The sequence below is a fragment of the Citrus clementina genome, unplaced genomic scaffold, assembly GCF_000493195.1.
Source record: "Citrus clementina cultivar Clemenules unplaced genomic scaffold, Citrus_clementina_v1.0 scaffold_6, whole genome shotgun sequence".
NCBI classification, from domain to species: Eukaryota; Viridiplantae; Streptophyta; class Magnoliopsida; order Sapindales; family Rutaceae; genus Citrus; species Citrus x clementina.
The window spans coordinates 21164901-21181071 of record NW_006262139.1 but is presented as its reverse complement, the minus strand read 5'-3'; the positions used below and the strand labels follow the sequence as shown (position 1 = coordinate 21181071).

The window sequence follows — 16171 nt, the reverse complement described above, 5'->3', positions numbered from 1 at the left end:
TGGCTCCACTGGCAATGGAGTCCCTTTAAGTGGCTTGATTGGGTTTGCTCCCCAGTTCGAGTCGCAGGGAAGTCGCCTTTGTTGGGAGAACATGTGCCTCCCGGTTCAAGCGGGGACTTCTAGTCTGGGTTGTGGTACGGGCTTAAAGGTGCCTCCCACAGTTGGGGCCCTCCCCAGGATATCTCGTGATTAATATCAAAAAAAAATTTTAATTTGTATTGTACTATATCTTACTCATTTATTAGATAATAAATTTTATGACTAGGACAATTATTATTTTATTATCTAACACCTGAATAATCCATCAATTGGGATATAAAATATCCTAATTGTATTGGGCTACGTAAAAAGAAATAAAATAATAAAATAATCTAGAAAAAGGAAATTGTGAGATTACTTAGCCGAAAAGGATGAAAATTCCAGCTAACTAATTAATTAGCAAACGTATATAATAAACCCACATGGAGATGGAGGGAAGTGGCTTTTTGTTCTATGGAATTCACTTTAATTATAGCTCTACAGCTTTTTATTTTCATGCTTATTTTTTCAATTTGTTTTTATAAAATTAATTATATCTATCTATAGTGGTCCCCCTGTATAGTAGAATGGTCCCAAGACACCCAACGGATTTGATTCCAAAATATGCATATAAATCTCTTTCCAATGACAATTATAACATATCTACTTTCTTTTCCCCTTTTTTCCCCCCATAATCCTTGGATATTAAGATCAATTACAATTCTAAATTTTATAACGATGAATACAGTGAATACCCAGAAACTTCCTTTGGTAATTTCATTTTCAAAAAGCATTATGAAATTCAAAATAAAAAAAAAAATGCAACAAGAGTGTGTTTACTTATTAAAGTGAGAGTGGAGAGTCTGAAATCATCTCACTCTAATATTTACATGTTTATTTAAAAATGGGAGTGAGAATATGATTTTATGGCTCCCACGTACTTTTAGAGTGAGGAGTAAGATTTTCACTCCTATATGAGAAGGTGGGAGTCTCATCCTACTCCTTTGATTTCTAAAAATGTCTTGAATGAATCTAAAAATTATAGATAAATGTTATCAATAATTTTAGTTTAAATAATTAAAATAAATTTTATAAAAAAATTAATTACGTCATTGAAAAATGTTAATAGTAATTAATTTTAAAAGCTAAAAGCTACATACGTTTTACATAAGGGTGAAATTATAATTTAAGATATTTCTCTCTCGATTTAAGATAAAATAAACATATGATTGGAAATTTGACTGACAATCCTCACTTTCATTATAGTCTAAGTAAACATTTTATTTCTACTTATACTCTGTACTCTCAATTTCAGAATTCTCATTCTTTACGATCCATACTTCAATTCAAAAAGTAAACACTACATAAATTACCATTTTTTGAGTTTCTCTTTGGATTGTATTTTCTATATCAAAAGCAATTAATTTTTATTTTTCTTATGAGAAATAATATCCTCTAATTTATTGGAACACTTAAAAAGTAAAAACCTTGAATATTTGACATATAAGCTATCCCATCTATCAATGCATATATATTATATATATTGGAAAACCAAATTTCTATTTTAATAGCGGCAGCCCATAATGAACTGTCACAAAAATTAAAAATTTCATTAGCCAATTGTTACCTTGAAACTCCTTAAACCCACATGCTCCTCACTAGGGAATCTCCCCTTTTTCTGAATTTTAATGACTTTTTCTCTTATTTATTTATTTAATTAGATTACAGTAATTAAGTATCAAAGTGAAAAAAGTGGAGGGAAAATCACAAGAAAAGAAAACGTAAATGATGGCGGGGAGATCTTCAAAATCTTATTTATTTATTTATTTTTAGCTGTCTAATGGATATTAATTGAATAGATTTTCTCCTGAGGTAGCGTATGATTAAATTTTAGGACCGGTAGATGAATTTGGTGGGACATTCTGTTTTCTATCTAAATTATGCCATAATTACACTTTAACCAGACTAGAAAAAAAAAAATATATATATATACATATATATATATACCCTTTAAATTTTCAACGATTTGTAAATAATCACCAACCCTACCAACTCAAATAAACAATACCCTCTGAAATTTAAAAAAAATCTGTTGGTGTTTTATTTTAAAAAATGAAATAGAATTACGGGATCAGTGATAACCCGTTAGCTGTCCCCAAGTTTGTACATATTCTTATCTAAGAACTAGTTTCTCATTTTTTTGTATCTAATAGGTCCTTAATCTTTGATAGATATTGTAGTACCTTTTGTATTGTTTTTTGTTATTATTATTATTATTTGAACATTACATAATAAATTTTATCGTCGGGATGTACTTTCATGCAGTTCATATAAAATCTAACTTTATCTACAAAATGATAATTATCAGCAAATTAGGATTTTTTTTTTTTAATTTCCTGACTAATGTAATAGAAAATATCTAAAATTTCAGTTTGATCAAGTTTACAGTCTTTCTATTTTATTGTTGGTCAGCGGCAATTGAACATTCAACATGAACAACAGGACCAGTCTCCGTGTCAGTCATCGAAATCTAGGCGCCTGTAGTTTGGGAACTTTTAAAGAAGATGACAGAAACCAAACGCTGTCGTATCATTTTACGATCACCTATGTATAATCATAGATACGCCATTGATTCAATGACTCAGAGCGGATTGCCATGTCATTCCGTGGGCCATAATATCTTAGCTCTTACCGTCGGATGATGATAGAATTTTAAACGAACGGTCAAAAGATTAGAAAAGTAGAGTGTGAACATGAAGTCGTTAGCTTTTTGTTTTGTTTGGATTGGGGAAAAGATTGCGTGTTCGGTCAGGGCCGTCAACGGTCTTACCGACAGCTTTTACTCACTGTTGCTTTTTGCAGAGTTAAAATTGGATTTTTCTACATCTTTCTTAATTTTGTATATTCACTTCCCAAAAGAAAAAAAAGAAAAGTATATTCATATGATAAATCCTTTAAATGCCCATGTGATTCGGGCACCCATTTATTTCGTTTGGATTTTTGAATTCATTTCATTTTAGTTTTGAAGAAAAGGAAAACTAAATGAGCAATTTTAAAAAGTGTTTTAAGCATTTTCACTCTTTTAAAGAAATAATCTTCTAATAATCATTTCTTTTACGAGACATAATATAACAAAACACTTTATTTAAAATATAATGATATAAATTTTAAAAATAATCATATCAAATGCTTGTTTAGGTGGTATAAAAATATTGAGCTCAAATCTTGCTCACATTAATATTCGAGAGATTTTTTTTTTATGTATACGGTATTTTTTTTTTTTAAATTGATACACCAACATGATTTAAATCATTGTCCTTAGCCAAGTAATGACTAATGAATGTTTTTTAATCTCTTTCATGGATTAAGGGTATAGTCTCCCGAGTGGAAATTAATATTTTTAGATTGAACTTCAACTCTAAGCATCAAAGTAGATTCCAATAAATTTTTGATCCATATAATTATAGACTACATAATACTTCTAGTTGAGTCTTGACCTGCATGGTTTGAATGTGATGTAATATTCAAAATAAAAATAATTTTACTTTAAAAAAAATATTGACATAAGGCGTTTCTTGAAATTCTATAAAATATTGGTAAAGAATAAACAAACTTTTGTGGTCTATTTTTTATTAAAAAGAAATAAGGTTTTTGTTTTCTATCGTGGTAATTATTAAATTTGAAAACAATACAGGTAAATTTGTCAATTAGCATATACGTATACATGTGTATCAAATGAAATCATGAATACCAAAATTTATTAAATATATTTTCATACACTTGGATTGAATACCAAAATCTCCCTCAGTAACATTTCTATTTGTGATTAATAATCAATCATATAATTACAATGCATTCATATATTAGTAAATATTTGCTTCCTCTTTCTCTTTTTTTTTTTAAGATAAATGACATTGTTTTTTTCTGAAAAAATAAATAAATAACATTGTTCACTGATCAGATGTGAGTTAATGACTCGGAAATGATGTAAATCGCTTTTAATAATATTTTGGTTGGTTGCCCCATTCATCAAAATCAATGGAGGTGCCCGAATCAAAGAACTTTAAAGAATCGATAATTAATTATAATGAGAACAAATTAAAATTCGGATACCAATTATGTTGAGAAACGTAAGTTAGGGATTTGAACGCTTTTCCTCCTCAATAAATAAAATAAAATAAAAATAATAAAAAAAGCATTATTTTAGGGCGGGTTTGTAGCTTTAACAGCAAAGCACCAATTTTGAGTTTGACTGCATTTTTTATACAACAAAACTTTCCTTGCGGACTTGTATAACCCTCTTGTTTATTTCTTATTTAATATGCTCTTTTAGCAATAACCTAGATAACTCTCTCACATTCCCATACTGCCCTTCAATTTTGCCAGTGAAAGACCCTTAAGACCCTCCTAAAATTTTCTAAAAATTCCTAAAATTATAAGATCTCATTTCTGAAAAAATAAAAGTCCATTTCGCAGTGCATTATTGAACTCATTTTTAAGTGAAAAATGTGGAATTGAATCTGTTGCCCAAAGAGAGGAAAATGTAAACGAACAAGGGTAATTTGGGAATTTTGAAGGCAAAATGGTAATTGTAGTAAGCAGGTGTGTGGAGTCATCGACAAGAAACAGAGCAGTGTTTGTGTTTCCTTCAGTGTGTTAATCGTTCTTTTTCATTTCCATTAATGGGGGGAAATTGATAAAAATTTTCTCACTTGCCCCGTCAGTCACCACCAAAGACCAAACTTCAAAAAGCCCTTGTACTACTTCTGGCGCCATTTGTTCAAACATTCACTTACTTTCATCTCGTCTGTTTCTAGAACTTAATTGAAAGCATTTTCAAGACACCCCACCAGGTACATTTTACGTGCTTCAATGGAAGAGAAAGAGAGCACGGTATCTGGGTCACCAGGGGGTGACTCGTACACTGACTCACCCCCACCTGTGAGCAGCGACGTGTTGTTACCGCAGCACATGCAACCACAGGCGATGAATATTGATCTCGGTGTTGGTGGTGCAGCATCAGGAGCGGCAACAATGGCATCACCACCAGGGAACAGTGGCAGTAGTGTGGATATTTTTGGGAAGAAAAAGAGAGGGAGGCCAAGAAAGTACGATTCTGATGGAAACTTGAGGGTTCCATCAGTTTTATCATCATCTACGTCATCACCACCTCCTGGATTTTCTTTGACCCTTTCCCCTGAGTTCTCCTCTTCTTCTTCTTCAAAAAGAGGTCGAGGCAGGCCTCCTGGCTCTGGTAACTGGCAGCTTCTTGCCTCTTTAGGTAACCAATTTCATTGAGAAAAATACTTTTACTTTACTGAAGCTGTTTGTTTACTAAGAAAATGCAGGATTGTTTTGTTTTTTCGGGTGAATACTGCTCAAGTTACATAACCAAAAAAGACAAAAAAATATTATGCTTGTACGGGATTTACCTTGTCCCTTTTTTTTTTTTGGGCCCTTTATTGTCTCACCAACCACGTAGGTGGATTGTTGATAAATGCATGTTTGAAGAATTGGAAGAGTTGGTTGATTTATATCTTAACTTCGACTGAGCACAGAAGATTTTAAGTGGCTATTTTTTATTTTTGCTCACTTGTTTTAAGAGAAATGAGATATGGATTTGTGTTCACTGAAAATAATTAAGATTAAGATTGTTACTAAATATTGATTATAGCCTTATATGATTTCCCTGTGATCATCTGAATGCATTAGGGAACTTGCAAGCATTGGCTTGTTCAACTGTGAGCAATTTGGTTTAGATTGTTTTCAATCTGATATATAAAAATTATGAAATTTACATTTGGGCTGTGATCTGTACAGGTGAATTGTTTGCCAACACTGCTGGAGGGGACTTCACCCCCCATGTGGTCACCGTTAATACTGGGGAGGTAACATACAAATTTATTCATGGTACTCGTAATAATTGGCCCTTTCATAATTCATGTACCTTGGTGAATTAATTAGCTGTGACTAGTTAAGAATCTCATAAATTGGATCATGAATCTTCTTAAAAGTAGATGATGGTGGAGATCATAACTTTATTATTTACAGGATGTTGCAGGGAAGATTCTTTCGTTTTCTCAGAAGGGTCCTCGAGGGATCTGCGTTCTCTCTGCCAATGGAGCTGTTTCTAATGTAACTATTCGCCAGCCTGGCTCTTCTGGTGGTATCCTGACATATGAGGTACAATCTTAAACCTAAAGTAGTATGAACAATCATAATATATAGAAGCATAAGATGCTTCTCTGTAAGGACAGATACAACTTACAAGCATTTGTTCTTAGGCTCTCTCTCTTATCTTTGGCTCTGCTGCCACTATGACTAGTTATTAGGTTTTATGAATTTCCTTACTTTATTCTACCTTCCAGTTTCTGAATCAAAACAATTAAATTTTGAAGTTTAAGCAGGTTAAAGGAGCTTAAGAATAAAGGTGATCCCAAATTGTTTATTGTTAATAACGGAACTAGTTATGTTTTAAGGGGCAATAAAACTCATATTTCTTCAGAAAAGAAATTTTATATCTGTGACAACAGTCATGCATGTGTTTAAGTTTTAGTTTTGTACCATTTGAATGTATTCCTTTTGAGCGGGAGACATTGATCATGATAATGTGGCATTCTTTCTAATTTGAGTTTTGGTTGTTTTCACTATCTACGTAGACGTTAAAGTATCTCCTGTATCTCTGATGTGCTCACCTGAATTATAGCATGCTTTTCACGTCCAACTGCCAATTACATAGTAACTAAATTAACTCTAACAAGTTCCTGGATCATTCCCTTGGTTGTTGTTTCGCCTAAAGATACTGTCATATGATGTAACGTGTTGTAATTTATGGCTGTTTTCCTTGATGATGTTAATGGTGACGAAAGACTTTTTTTTTTCTTTTCCCCCCATATCAATAGATACAGTTTCAATTAGATAATTTTCAACTATTCTTTGCAGGGTCGATTTGAGATACTATCATTATCTGGCTCATTCACAGTCACTGAAACTGGTGGTGCTAGAAGTAGGACTGGTGGATTGAGTGTCTCACTGGCTGGACCTGATGGGCGTGTTATAGGCGGTGGCGTTGCTGGTTTATTAATGGCTGCCAGCCCTATCCAGGTAAGTACTTTGATCATTTTTATTTGAGTTGTTTGAAATTAGACACATAAGTGCTGACCTAGCAATCAAACATTCTTTCCAATTTCTGGTATAAACCAACAGTAGTCAGAAGTAATTAATGGTACTGTGTCTGAGCTCCAGTATAATTATTTGGATACCGAGATTAAGACTCTGCCATATTGTTCAACTTGCTTATGGTTTTAATGATGCTATTTGATGCCTCTTGCAATGAACTTCTTGGAGAACTTTTTGCACTCTCTATGCGATCTGAAATTACCTCAAAAAATGCACTCCTGGTAACTGTTTTGAAGGAATTCAAGTTTGACTTGTGGCCTTAAACAAACTGAAATGTGCTTAACACCTTTGTTCAAATGCATAGGTTGAAAACATGAATGATGGGCTGATACATTGCCTCATACCTTTGCTTAATTACTCTTAACAAATATTGTAACACATTCAACCAATTTATTTTTTGAAGCCAACTGTTTTTTAAGACTTACGTTTGTTTGCTTCGTTTGGTAGATTGTGGTAGGAAGTTTCATGCCCAATGGCTTCAAGGTGCATAAAAGGAAGCACCATCGAGAGCAGACGATGCCTTTCATGTCCCCAGGTGGTGCTCCTGAGACATTAGCAGCGGCACGACCTATTTCTCAAGTAAACCCAGAGAAGGAGACCTCTTTGACTCCTATAACTCCAGTGCCAAGACAAAGCCAAGCTGAAGTAGAAAATGCTGAAAACAGTAAACAAGTACCTAACCCCACAACTTCTCAAAGCGCAGGTTGGAACGGCTCTGAAACCACAACTAGTCAGAGGCCATCTCCTGATATCAATGTTTCTTTGCCAAACGAATAAGATGGAATTCTGCTGCATTACTTATTCGATCAAATATAGAATGCTTCAAAAAACAATGCCTGCAAGGTAACAACATTTTTCCTTTGCAGATTCATTTGGAGGTTTGGAAGCTGACTTGACAACTGAATGAACTAATCTTATTTACATTTCTGTTGTAACAATTAGTTTTATTAACATAAGTTCCAAAGGTTGCTGCCCCAGTGTCAGTATTAGAATTTAGAAACAATTGCAGCTTTCAAATTTTAGGAATGCTGTAGGATCATCATTATTATTTGACGACCGTCCTGATTTTAATGTACCTCTCCTGAAGACAATTTAATCGTTTACTAATATGTTTTGCCATTATGACTAAACAAAATATTTGTTCATTGCAGCAAAAGGAGAAATGAAAAGGAACAAAAAACTACAATTCCTGACAAACAGAAGCCATAATTTATTCATGCGGAAAGAAACAGTTCATAATTTAATTAAATTGGACAAGACATGTAACTAGAATTTGTATTACATTATTACAATCTTTTCAACAATCACTTATAGTAGGTCTTGCTGTTGCGGCGGATAATCTTGGAATAATAATTCCAGTCGGGATGCAATGGTGATATTGCAGGCTGTCCAAATGGGTGTTCTTTTACATAAAGCAACATCATCTGCATCTGCCAGACCGCCCAAATAGAGCCTCAGCTCCCCGAGGACCTGAAACAAAATGTACGTTAAGGCCTAGGTTAAATACAATCAACTCAATCCACAAATGAATTGCATGCATGCATGCCAAAATGTGAATTTCTACAGAATTCACCTAAAGCATTATCATTGACATCGCTTGGTTTGTATTCGGTCGGAAAAATTGCTGTCTTGGGCTGCAATACAAGAAAAACACGCAAACTCTCACGGAAATTTAAGTTGATGGAGCTGCTAATTTATGTAGAGCAAATTTTGGTGATACATTACAGGATTCAGCAGGGCCTTATAGGGATCCGTATCAATTAACAATGTGTTTGATGAGGAATATTGCCCCACAGGAACAGAGAGAATGGAGTGCTTTATTTTCCCATATTTTCTTCAACTCCTTGAGAAAAATAGGCTTGTTTTTCTTCTCTAGTGAATTGAACCCAGAATTGGTACATTCATTTTGATCCTGAAAGTGAAAAACAAATTGTATATTTTAGAACAAACTTGATAGGTGGCCATTATTGAAATTCTACTAAAATGTTTAGCTTAAAATTACAATCAAACTCACCCAAGCGAATAACAATCAATTTGCCTCTCAGTCCTACCATTATACAATCCAAAGCATTATTCATGTACCACCTGTGGTCTTACATAAAATAGACGTTTGCACACGGGTAGATTTCATATCATCATAAAACGAATGAATGAATTATTCATAGAAAGAGAAATATATATACTAACTCCCTGGCGGATGACCATATTCCAACTTCAAACCTTTCCAGGCAAAAGTCCATGAAGTCCTTACAACAAGGTCTCCTATAAACTGCAATTAATAGAGTTTCAAAGAGTTAATTATAGTTCTCAAATTCGAACAAACATATGATTAATATTTTACTGTCACCTTTATAGCTTCCGTAAGAAGTATTAGGAATGCGATTATAAATCGGAGCAATTGACAGATCTTTGCGACAGACCATCTAACAAAGTAAGCCTCCTATACTAAGAACAATAAGCTTCTTTCTTGGAACCAGATTCAGTTTCATGAGTAAGAGACCACAGGTTGAGTCTCCTTCATCGTCGCTGTCATCATAACTAATACCTTTCTTCTTCAAATCTTCACTCTTCTCTGCCATCATAATTTGAAGACTTCGGCTAAAAGAAGGTTAATGGTTGGTAATTTACATAGCTGACGAAGGCTGCCACTTGCCAACTTTTAAACTTCTGTGCATGCATGTTGCAGTTAATTAATGGCTCTGCATGCATTGTTCAACAACCATAATTTAATTTAGACGGCCTTTTAGTTTTGCACGTACCCTATCGATTGGTGATCGATCTTGTTTTGATCTCTTTGGAGAAAGTGATTTCATTGAATATTGAAGCTACTGCGAATTAATTACTAATTCCGTGATGCAATATGGTAGCCAAAGTGATATTGAACACTCGTTGCAAAGAATCAGCAAAAGTAACTCAATCAAACCCAAAAGAGAGGCTTTTAGATCGAATCTTCAACACAAGCTTGTTTCCGAGCTGAATCAGTTGTGAAATTACTCTTAGGAGCCCTTTTTTGTCTGTGTAGATTAATGTTTTAATCGTGCTATCATGCATATTCCTTGTAAGTCCATGTTTTTGTCTTTCAGTGGACATCTGCAAATGCTTAGACCAACTAAAGTACATTAATCCTACACACACACACACACAACAGAGAAAGAATTCACAGCTCCTTATTCTACAGATATTTCCATTTAATATCAGATTAGTGGTATATTTTTATCATATCAAAATTAGTTTGTCCATCTTCTCTTCACTCTCTCTAATTTTATTTGTGTAATTTCTTCTTCTAGATTGATTTATAAACACGAGTAACTTTATAATAAATGATCTCTACTTTAATGCTGTGTTTACTTGCTGGAGTGGGAGTGAGGAGTGTGGATTCCTCCCACTCCAGCGTTTACTTCCTCTAAATAGGAAGGGAGTGGGAATCCCACTCCGTGGGCCCCACCCATTTTTGGAGTGGGGAGTGGGAGTGGGACTCCCATTGGGGGAGGTGGGAGTGGATTCCCACTCCCACCTCTCCCTTTTTTACCCTTTTATTTTTTTAATTTAATTTAATTTAATACTTTATAGTTAATAGAATAAATATTATTATATTTATTTAAATAATATTATTATATTTATTTGAATAATAATATTATATTTAACTAAATAATAATTTGCATTGATTCTAAGTTAAAATTATTTTAAAATAATATTATTATATTAATTGAGAATTAATAAATATAATATTATTATATTTATTTTAAAAATAATAGTACTATATTTATTTAATAATAATAATAATAAATAGTTTATTCTAAGAAAATATTAATTTTGTACTAAATAATATTATATTATTATTTTATATAATAATAAATTTAATATAATTATATAAAATAAAATAAGGTTTCATTTTGTATTAAAATTAATAATTTATTGTTCATAATTAAGAATATTAATAATTATAATAAATTTACAAATATAATAAAATAAATATTATTCATTAAATATATTTTTTATTAGTTTTGTAATTAAAAACTATAATTCTTTAAATAAGGATAAAATTGTAATTTGAAACAATTTACTCCCAATCCAAGACAAAGTAAACACATAAATTGGATTCTGATCTCTATTCCATGCTTCAATTCCAGTGTAAGTAAACAACCTACTCTCACTCTCACTCCACACTCCCAATCCTAGGATTCCGACTCCTCAGGATTCCCAATCCAATCCAAAAAGTAAACGCTACCTAAGTCCCATTTGAAATTTGTACTGCCTAATGAATTAAAAAAAAAAAAAATACTCGGTTTCAAATATTAATAAAATTTATGTTTTTTTTCTCTCTCTCTTTTAGTTTATCCTCCACTTTATAAAGTAAGAAATTTTCTTATTATAAAATTACCCACCTACACTACTTATTAGGTTTATAGTAATAAATATAAGCAGAATTTGTTACAATTTTTGAAATTTCAGAATAACGAAGAAAAAATGAGTGAAATTAAATGGATTAAAAGATATTGAAGATTAAGTTCCCTAAAAGATTCTTCACTCCCTTTCACCTCTTTTTAAGCCCTTTCCTCCGCGGTACTTCATCATCTCTTTCATTCCTATTAATATCTTATTTTTGATAAAAAAACTCAATTTTCAAGCTTTAATTTATACAACTTTAGTTTTTCGAACCAATCAAATAAAATTTATTAGACTGCTTCAAATAAATGACAAAAAATCAACTCTTAGTGCTGATGCATATGAGAAGACTTGAAATTTGTTAATATTTAAAAGATAAGATCTTATTATTATTTAAAAGAGAAAAACAGTCCGACTACAAAAGATCCAACAAGAGATATAGTCGCACTGCCTTCAAACTTAACAATTAACAGACTGAGTACAATTTATTGGCAAATAGCTTCAAGTTTGCACCATTTTCTTGAGTAAAGAGAAAGCATTTCAATCAATTCTGGTATTTAATTTTCATCGCATTTAACACCTTGCTGTAGAAACCCCAATCTGGGTGGGAGGAATTGACTGGAGGCTGTCCAAATGCATTCTCCTTCACATACGACTGCACGTCTTCAGCTTCAGCCAGGCCTTCCAAGTACTTCGCCAGCTCCCCATTCGGCTCTGATCATACTCAAAAACTCAATACATTATTTCATTTTACCAATGATTTGTAACACATTATATTAAAATCTAAAACAAATCCAGTGCCACGACAAAATATTATAACTTCAATGCGCAAATGGAGTTTTTAATTATTTTTTTGTTATTTTATATGTATCCAAATTACAAAATGCAGACATGCACATGCACATAACAACTTTTATATACTTACTCAAGACCTTGTCATTCACATCCTCAGGATTGTAAGCCTCGGGGAAAATGGATGTGTTAGGCTGCAGGAGAACATAAAATCTCTTAAAATCTTTAAATGATAATTAACTTTAAGATTGCAAAAACGTAGCAAGTAGAATGATTAATTAAAATACAGGACATTTATATTACTGGATTAAGAAGGGCCTTGTATGGATTATCATCGATCAATAATGTATCCGATTCATTGAAATGATATTTATTGCTCGTATTAATTTTCTGCCATAACTTGTTCAAGTCCTTGAAGAATAGAGGCTTATCCTTCTTCTCCAATGATTTGAATCCAGAATCAGTACACTCTTCTTGATCCTATAACGAAAATATGAAAAAAAAAAATTAACAAAATATATTAAGTCAAAAATAATAATAATAACAACAGTAAGAAAGCAAAATGGCTTATTATCTATAAAATGAGAATTAAATCCTTACCCATACGAATAAAAGCTTATCTTTCAATTTTCCCATTGCACAGTACAACACGGTGTCAACGTTACGCCTATTCATGGTCAGTCGAAAAAATGAAAATGGAAAAAAAACAAAGTCAATCGAATAAAATAATAAGCAGTATAAATCGAATAATTAATTTACACTTACTCCTTTGCTGAAGACCAAATTCCAACTTCAAATCTTTCGAAGCAGAACTTCATAAAATCCTCCACAAATGGCCTCTTAAAAACTGCAGTCGTAAAAAAAATAAAGAATAAAGAATAAAAAATAAAATTAATGTTGGAAATACTTTCTTAAACATTTTAGAAGTCATTATATATAAGTAAGTTTTTACCTAGATGGCCTCCATTAATTGCATCAGGCATTCGATTCTGCGGAATGGTGGCCTTATTGGCACGATGAGCTCTATGAACAAGCAACCTGCTTGGACTTAAAACAAGCAGTTTCTTTTTGGGTCCAAGATTCAGCTTATCAATTGAAAGATCCAAAATATTATCTTTTGCTTCTTCATAATCATCACTGTCCCAGCCACTAGACTCACAGTTTTTGTTACTCAAGTCAAGTATTTTTCCTGCCATTTTGTTTTTCAGTTTGATCAGCTGCGGCCTGCAATGGAGGCGCTTGTGTTATCGATTTCAATTTATAGCTTGAAATTGGCGGCTTTTCAACTTCTGTGTTTAATGAAAATTAATAATAGTACAAGTCTCAAAGTTGGGGAATTCAAAAATGGTACGACCCCACTGACTTTCCTATTAAGAAGTTATCCATACTTCCGAAATCTGTATAGCTTCTGTAGTAAATTGATTGGTCAAAGTTTCATCCAAGACCTCGACTAGTAAACTCCCCAATTAATTTTATTTGCCTATATCATTGTGGGGCGATTTGAATTCCACATCTTGTCATATCAATTTACATCATTTTAAGTGCTGATGCTCTTTTTTTTCCCCTTTTATGAATGTGTTAATAATCAAATATTTTATTGAGTTGTGAAATATAATGTATAATAAAGTTATACTGCCATGACGTGGCCCTACTTGAAATATAACGGCCCAAGTCACCTGTTACTAAAGAGTGCCGCTATTTACCCCGGGTCAAACCCCGGGTCAAGGCTTCTGCAAGAAGGAAATCTTCTGACATTTATCCGAAGAATGCGAGTTCTTCTATTTATCCCGAATTTATGCCCCGAATGTAAAACGTTGCATTTGGTTTCATTTGCTTTTGAGAAGCACGTGTTTCAATTTACTTTTTCCTTTTAATTGTCGGCACTTGTGTTTGATTTGCTTTTTCTATTTAATTACCTCCAGCTGTGCGGCACGTGTTTCATTTGCTTTTTCATTCCATATTATTTTTGTTTGTGATGCGGAGTAGAGACTTCATTGTAGCGCTGAAAAACTCTAAGTACAAAACTTCACTTCCAACCTGCAAAATCGGAACTGGTTTGTGAAAGTGCTGAACCAGAACCTTTACATTGCAAAACCCGTAAGCATTTATTGTTCCTACATTAATTTGTTGAGTTGTTTCATTTTAATTTATGAATCTTGAGTTATTATTCTCCTTAATTATGTATGTAACTCATACATACAAATACAATAAAATCAATCCATCAAAATTATTCCATGCACAGGAAAACAGAGTAAAAAAAATTCAAGAAATAATAATGAAAAAGAATCCCCAAATCCCAGCATCAATCCCTAACCAATATGTACAAATCTATCAAAGAATATGACTAGTGAAAAAAAATAAAGAATTAGTACAAATAATTAGAAAACCCAATCAATGAAGAAGAAGAATAGGGATCTTAGGAACTGATTTGATATCTAACAAAGTAAAAAAAAGAGAAAGAAGAAAATTGAAACACGTGCTTCTCAAAAACAAATGAAACCAAATGCAGTGTTTTACATTCGGGCGTAAATTCGGGATTAACATTCGGGGTAAATAGCTTTTTTCGAAGAATGCACACAGTTGTCATAAAAGCCACAAGCAAAAAAACACGTGGCATAAAGGAACAGGCATGGCCCGGTGGCAGAATCTTCTATCACCACCTCAGCCCACTTTTAATCTTTATCCAGCAACTTCTAGTATTCCCCTCGATCAACCACTATATAAATCAACAAACCCATCTGTATCCAAAACAAGAAGGCGAAACATCGAACAATAACGCGGACAGAGTCGGGAAAATGAAGCCTATTGACGACAAGAAAGATACGGTGACAATCCGAGCGGTGAGCCGCAACGAGGAGGGTCGGAAAAGGGTGGAGAAAATGGAGCTAGACACTCACAACATAGACACCCTCAAGTACGTTGAGAAGAAGCTGGAGGACAAGGGCGTGCAGCGCATGGAGCGCCACCCTGCCAACGGGTTAGGGATCGGTCAACCGCCGCCCAAGTCGGGACGCGGAGGCAAGTACACGTGGGAGGGTCCAGGCGACCTGGTGGAGAGTGAGCTGAACCCTGCACCGCCGGCCATCGACGAGAAGGATCCGAACTATGTTGATGAAGAGGCAGTGGCAGAGGGCAAGAGCGACGTAGCTGGTGAGTACGTTGTTGGTGAAGTTGAGGTGGCTAAGGCTGCTGAAGACACTGAGGGTGTGGGCGTCGCTAGGCTTGAAGTTGATCCTCATTTGAAACAAACATAATTAATTCAGCCGAGGGGTTACCTAGTCATCTTGTCAACTTCTTTTTTATTCTATGAGTTTTAGTTTCTTTTCGTTGTGTGTGTGTGAGTGTGTTTTAGTATGCTTACATCATTACATCAAGAATGGATTGTGTAATAACCTGAAATCAGTGATGTAATTACTTTTTTTTTCCCCTTAAATAAAGATATAAAATTTCATTCCGCAACAACTAGCAATGATTGGATTAGATGGTAACGGATGAAGTGTTCTGCTATGCTTGTTGTAAAGGTTTTGCTTGGGTCTTACGATCTATTATAGAATTTACTAGAATTATCTTGCCGGGGAAATTTTATTTTTAGTTCTGGAGACTTAAATTCGAGCAAGGATTTGCCAACTGATCGCATTATTGCTTTTTTTTTTTAATCTTAGATTGATACTTAAGACGAATAGCATTATGAACAGGGATAAATGCAGAGCAGTCATATTGGAGAGCATTCGATAATATTCTCTACCTATGAAAGTTTGTAATAGTTTTTGTTCCCAAACTTAACCTGGAAAATATA

The 16171-nt window shown here is 33.4% G+C and overlaps 2 protein-coding genes and 1 pseudogene across 3 annotated transcripts; 2 read left to right on the top strand and 1 right to left on the bottom strand.

Annotated features, from left to right (window-relative positions):
- The first annotated feature begins 4616 nt into the window (after positions 1-4616).
- On the top strand, positions 4617-8641 carry LOC18039434 (AT-hook motif nuclear-localized protein 7). Of its 2 annotated transcripts, XR_002904955.1 has the most exons (6): positions 4617-5299; positions 5839-5906; positions 6070-6201; positions 6961-7122; positions 7645-8040; positions 8349-8641. XR_002904955.1 is itself a non-coding variant. In XM_006430258.2 (5 exons), exons 1-5 carry the CDS (start codon positions 4891-4893, stop codon positions 7972-7974), a joined length of 1101 nt encoding a protein of 366 aa, XP_006430321.1. In that variant the 5' UTR covers positions 4617-4890; the 3' UTR covers positions 7975-8118. The 2 variants fall into 2 exon arrangements, 1 of the variants encoding a protein (XP_006430321.1); XM_006430258.2 differs by lacking the exon at positions 8349-8641 and having other exon boundaries at positions 7645-8118.
- A 3486-nt stretch (positions 8642-12127) lies between these two features.
- On the bottom strand, positions 12128-13571 carry LOC18038259 (annotated as a pseudogene).
- A 1569-nt stretch (positions 13572-15140) lies between these two features.
- Positions 15141-15821, top strand: LOC18039937. The gene has a single exon (XM_006430255.2). The coding sequence runs from the start codon at positions 15171-15173 to the stop codon at positions 15627-15629; it is 459 nt and encodes a 152-aa protein (XP_006430318.1). The 5' UTR covers positions 15141-15170; the 3' UTR covers positions 15630-15821.
- Positions 15822-16171: the final 350 nt, after the last annotated feature.

Excerpts from the sequence above, each read along its gene's own strand:
- LOC18039434 (XM_006430258.2), top strand. The coding sequence starts at position 4,891 with ATGGAAGAGAAAGAGAGCACGGTATCTGGGTCACCAGGGGGTGACTCG. Across the intron at positions 5,907-6,069 it reads TCACCGTTAATACTGGGGAG|GATGTTGCAGGGAAGATTCT; the intron begins GTAACATACAAA and ends TATTATTTACAG. Across the intron at positions 7,123-7,644 it reads TGGCTGCCAGCCCTATCCAG|ATTGTGGTAGGAAGTTTCAT; the intron begins GTAAGTACTTTG and ends TTCGTTTGGTAG.
- LOC18039937 (XM_006430255.2), top strand. The coding sequence starts at position 15,171 with ATGAAGCCTATTGACGACAAGAAAGATACGGTGACAATCCGAGCGGTG.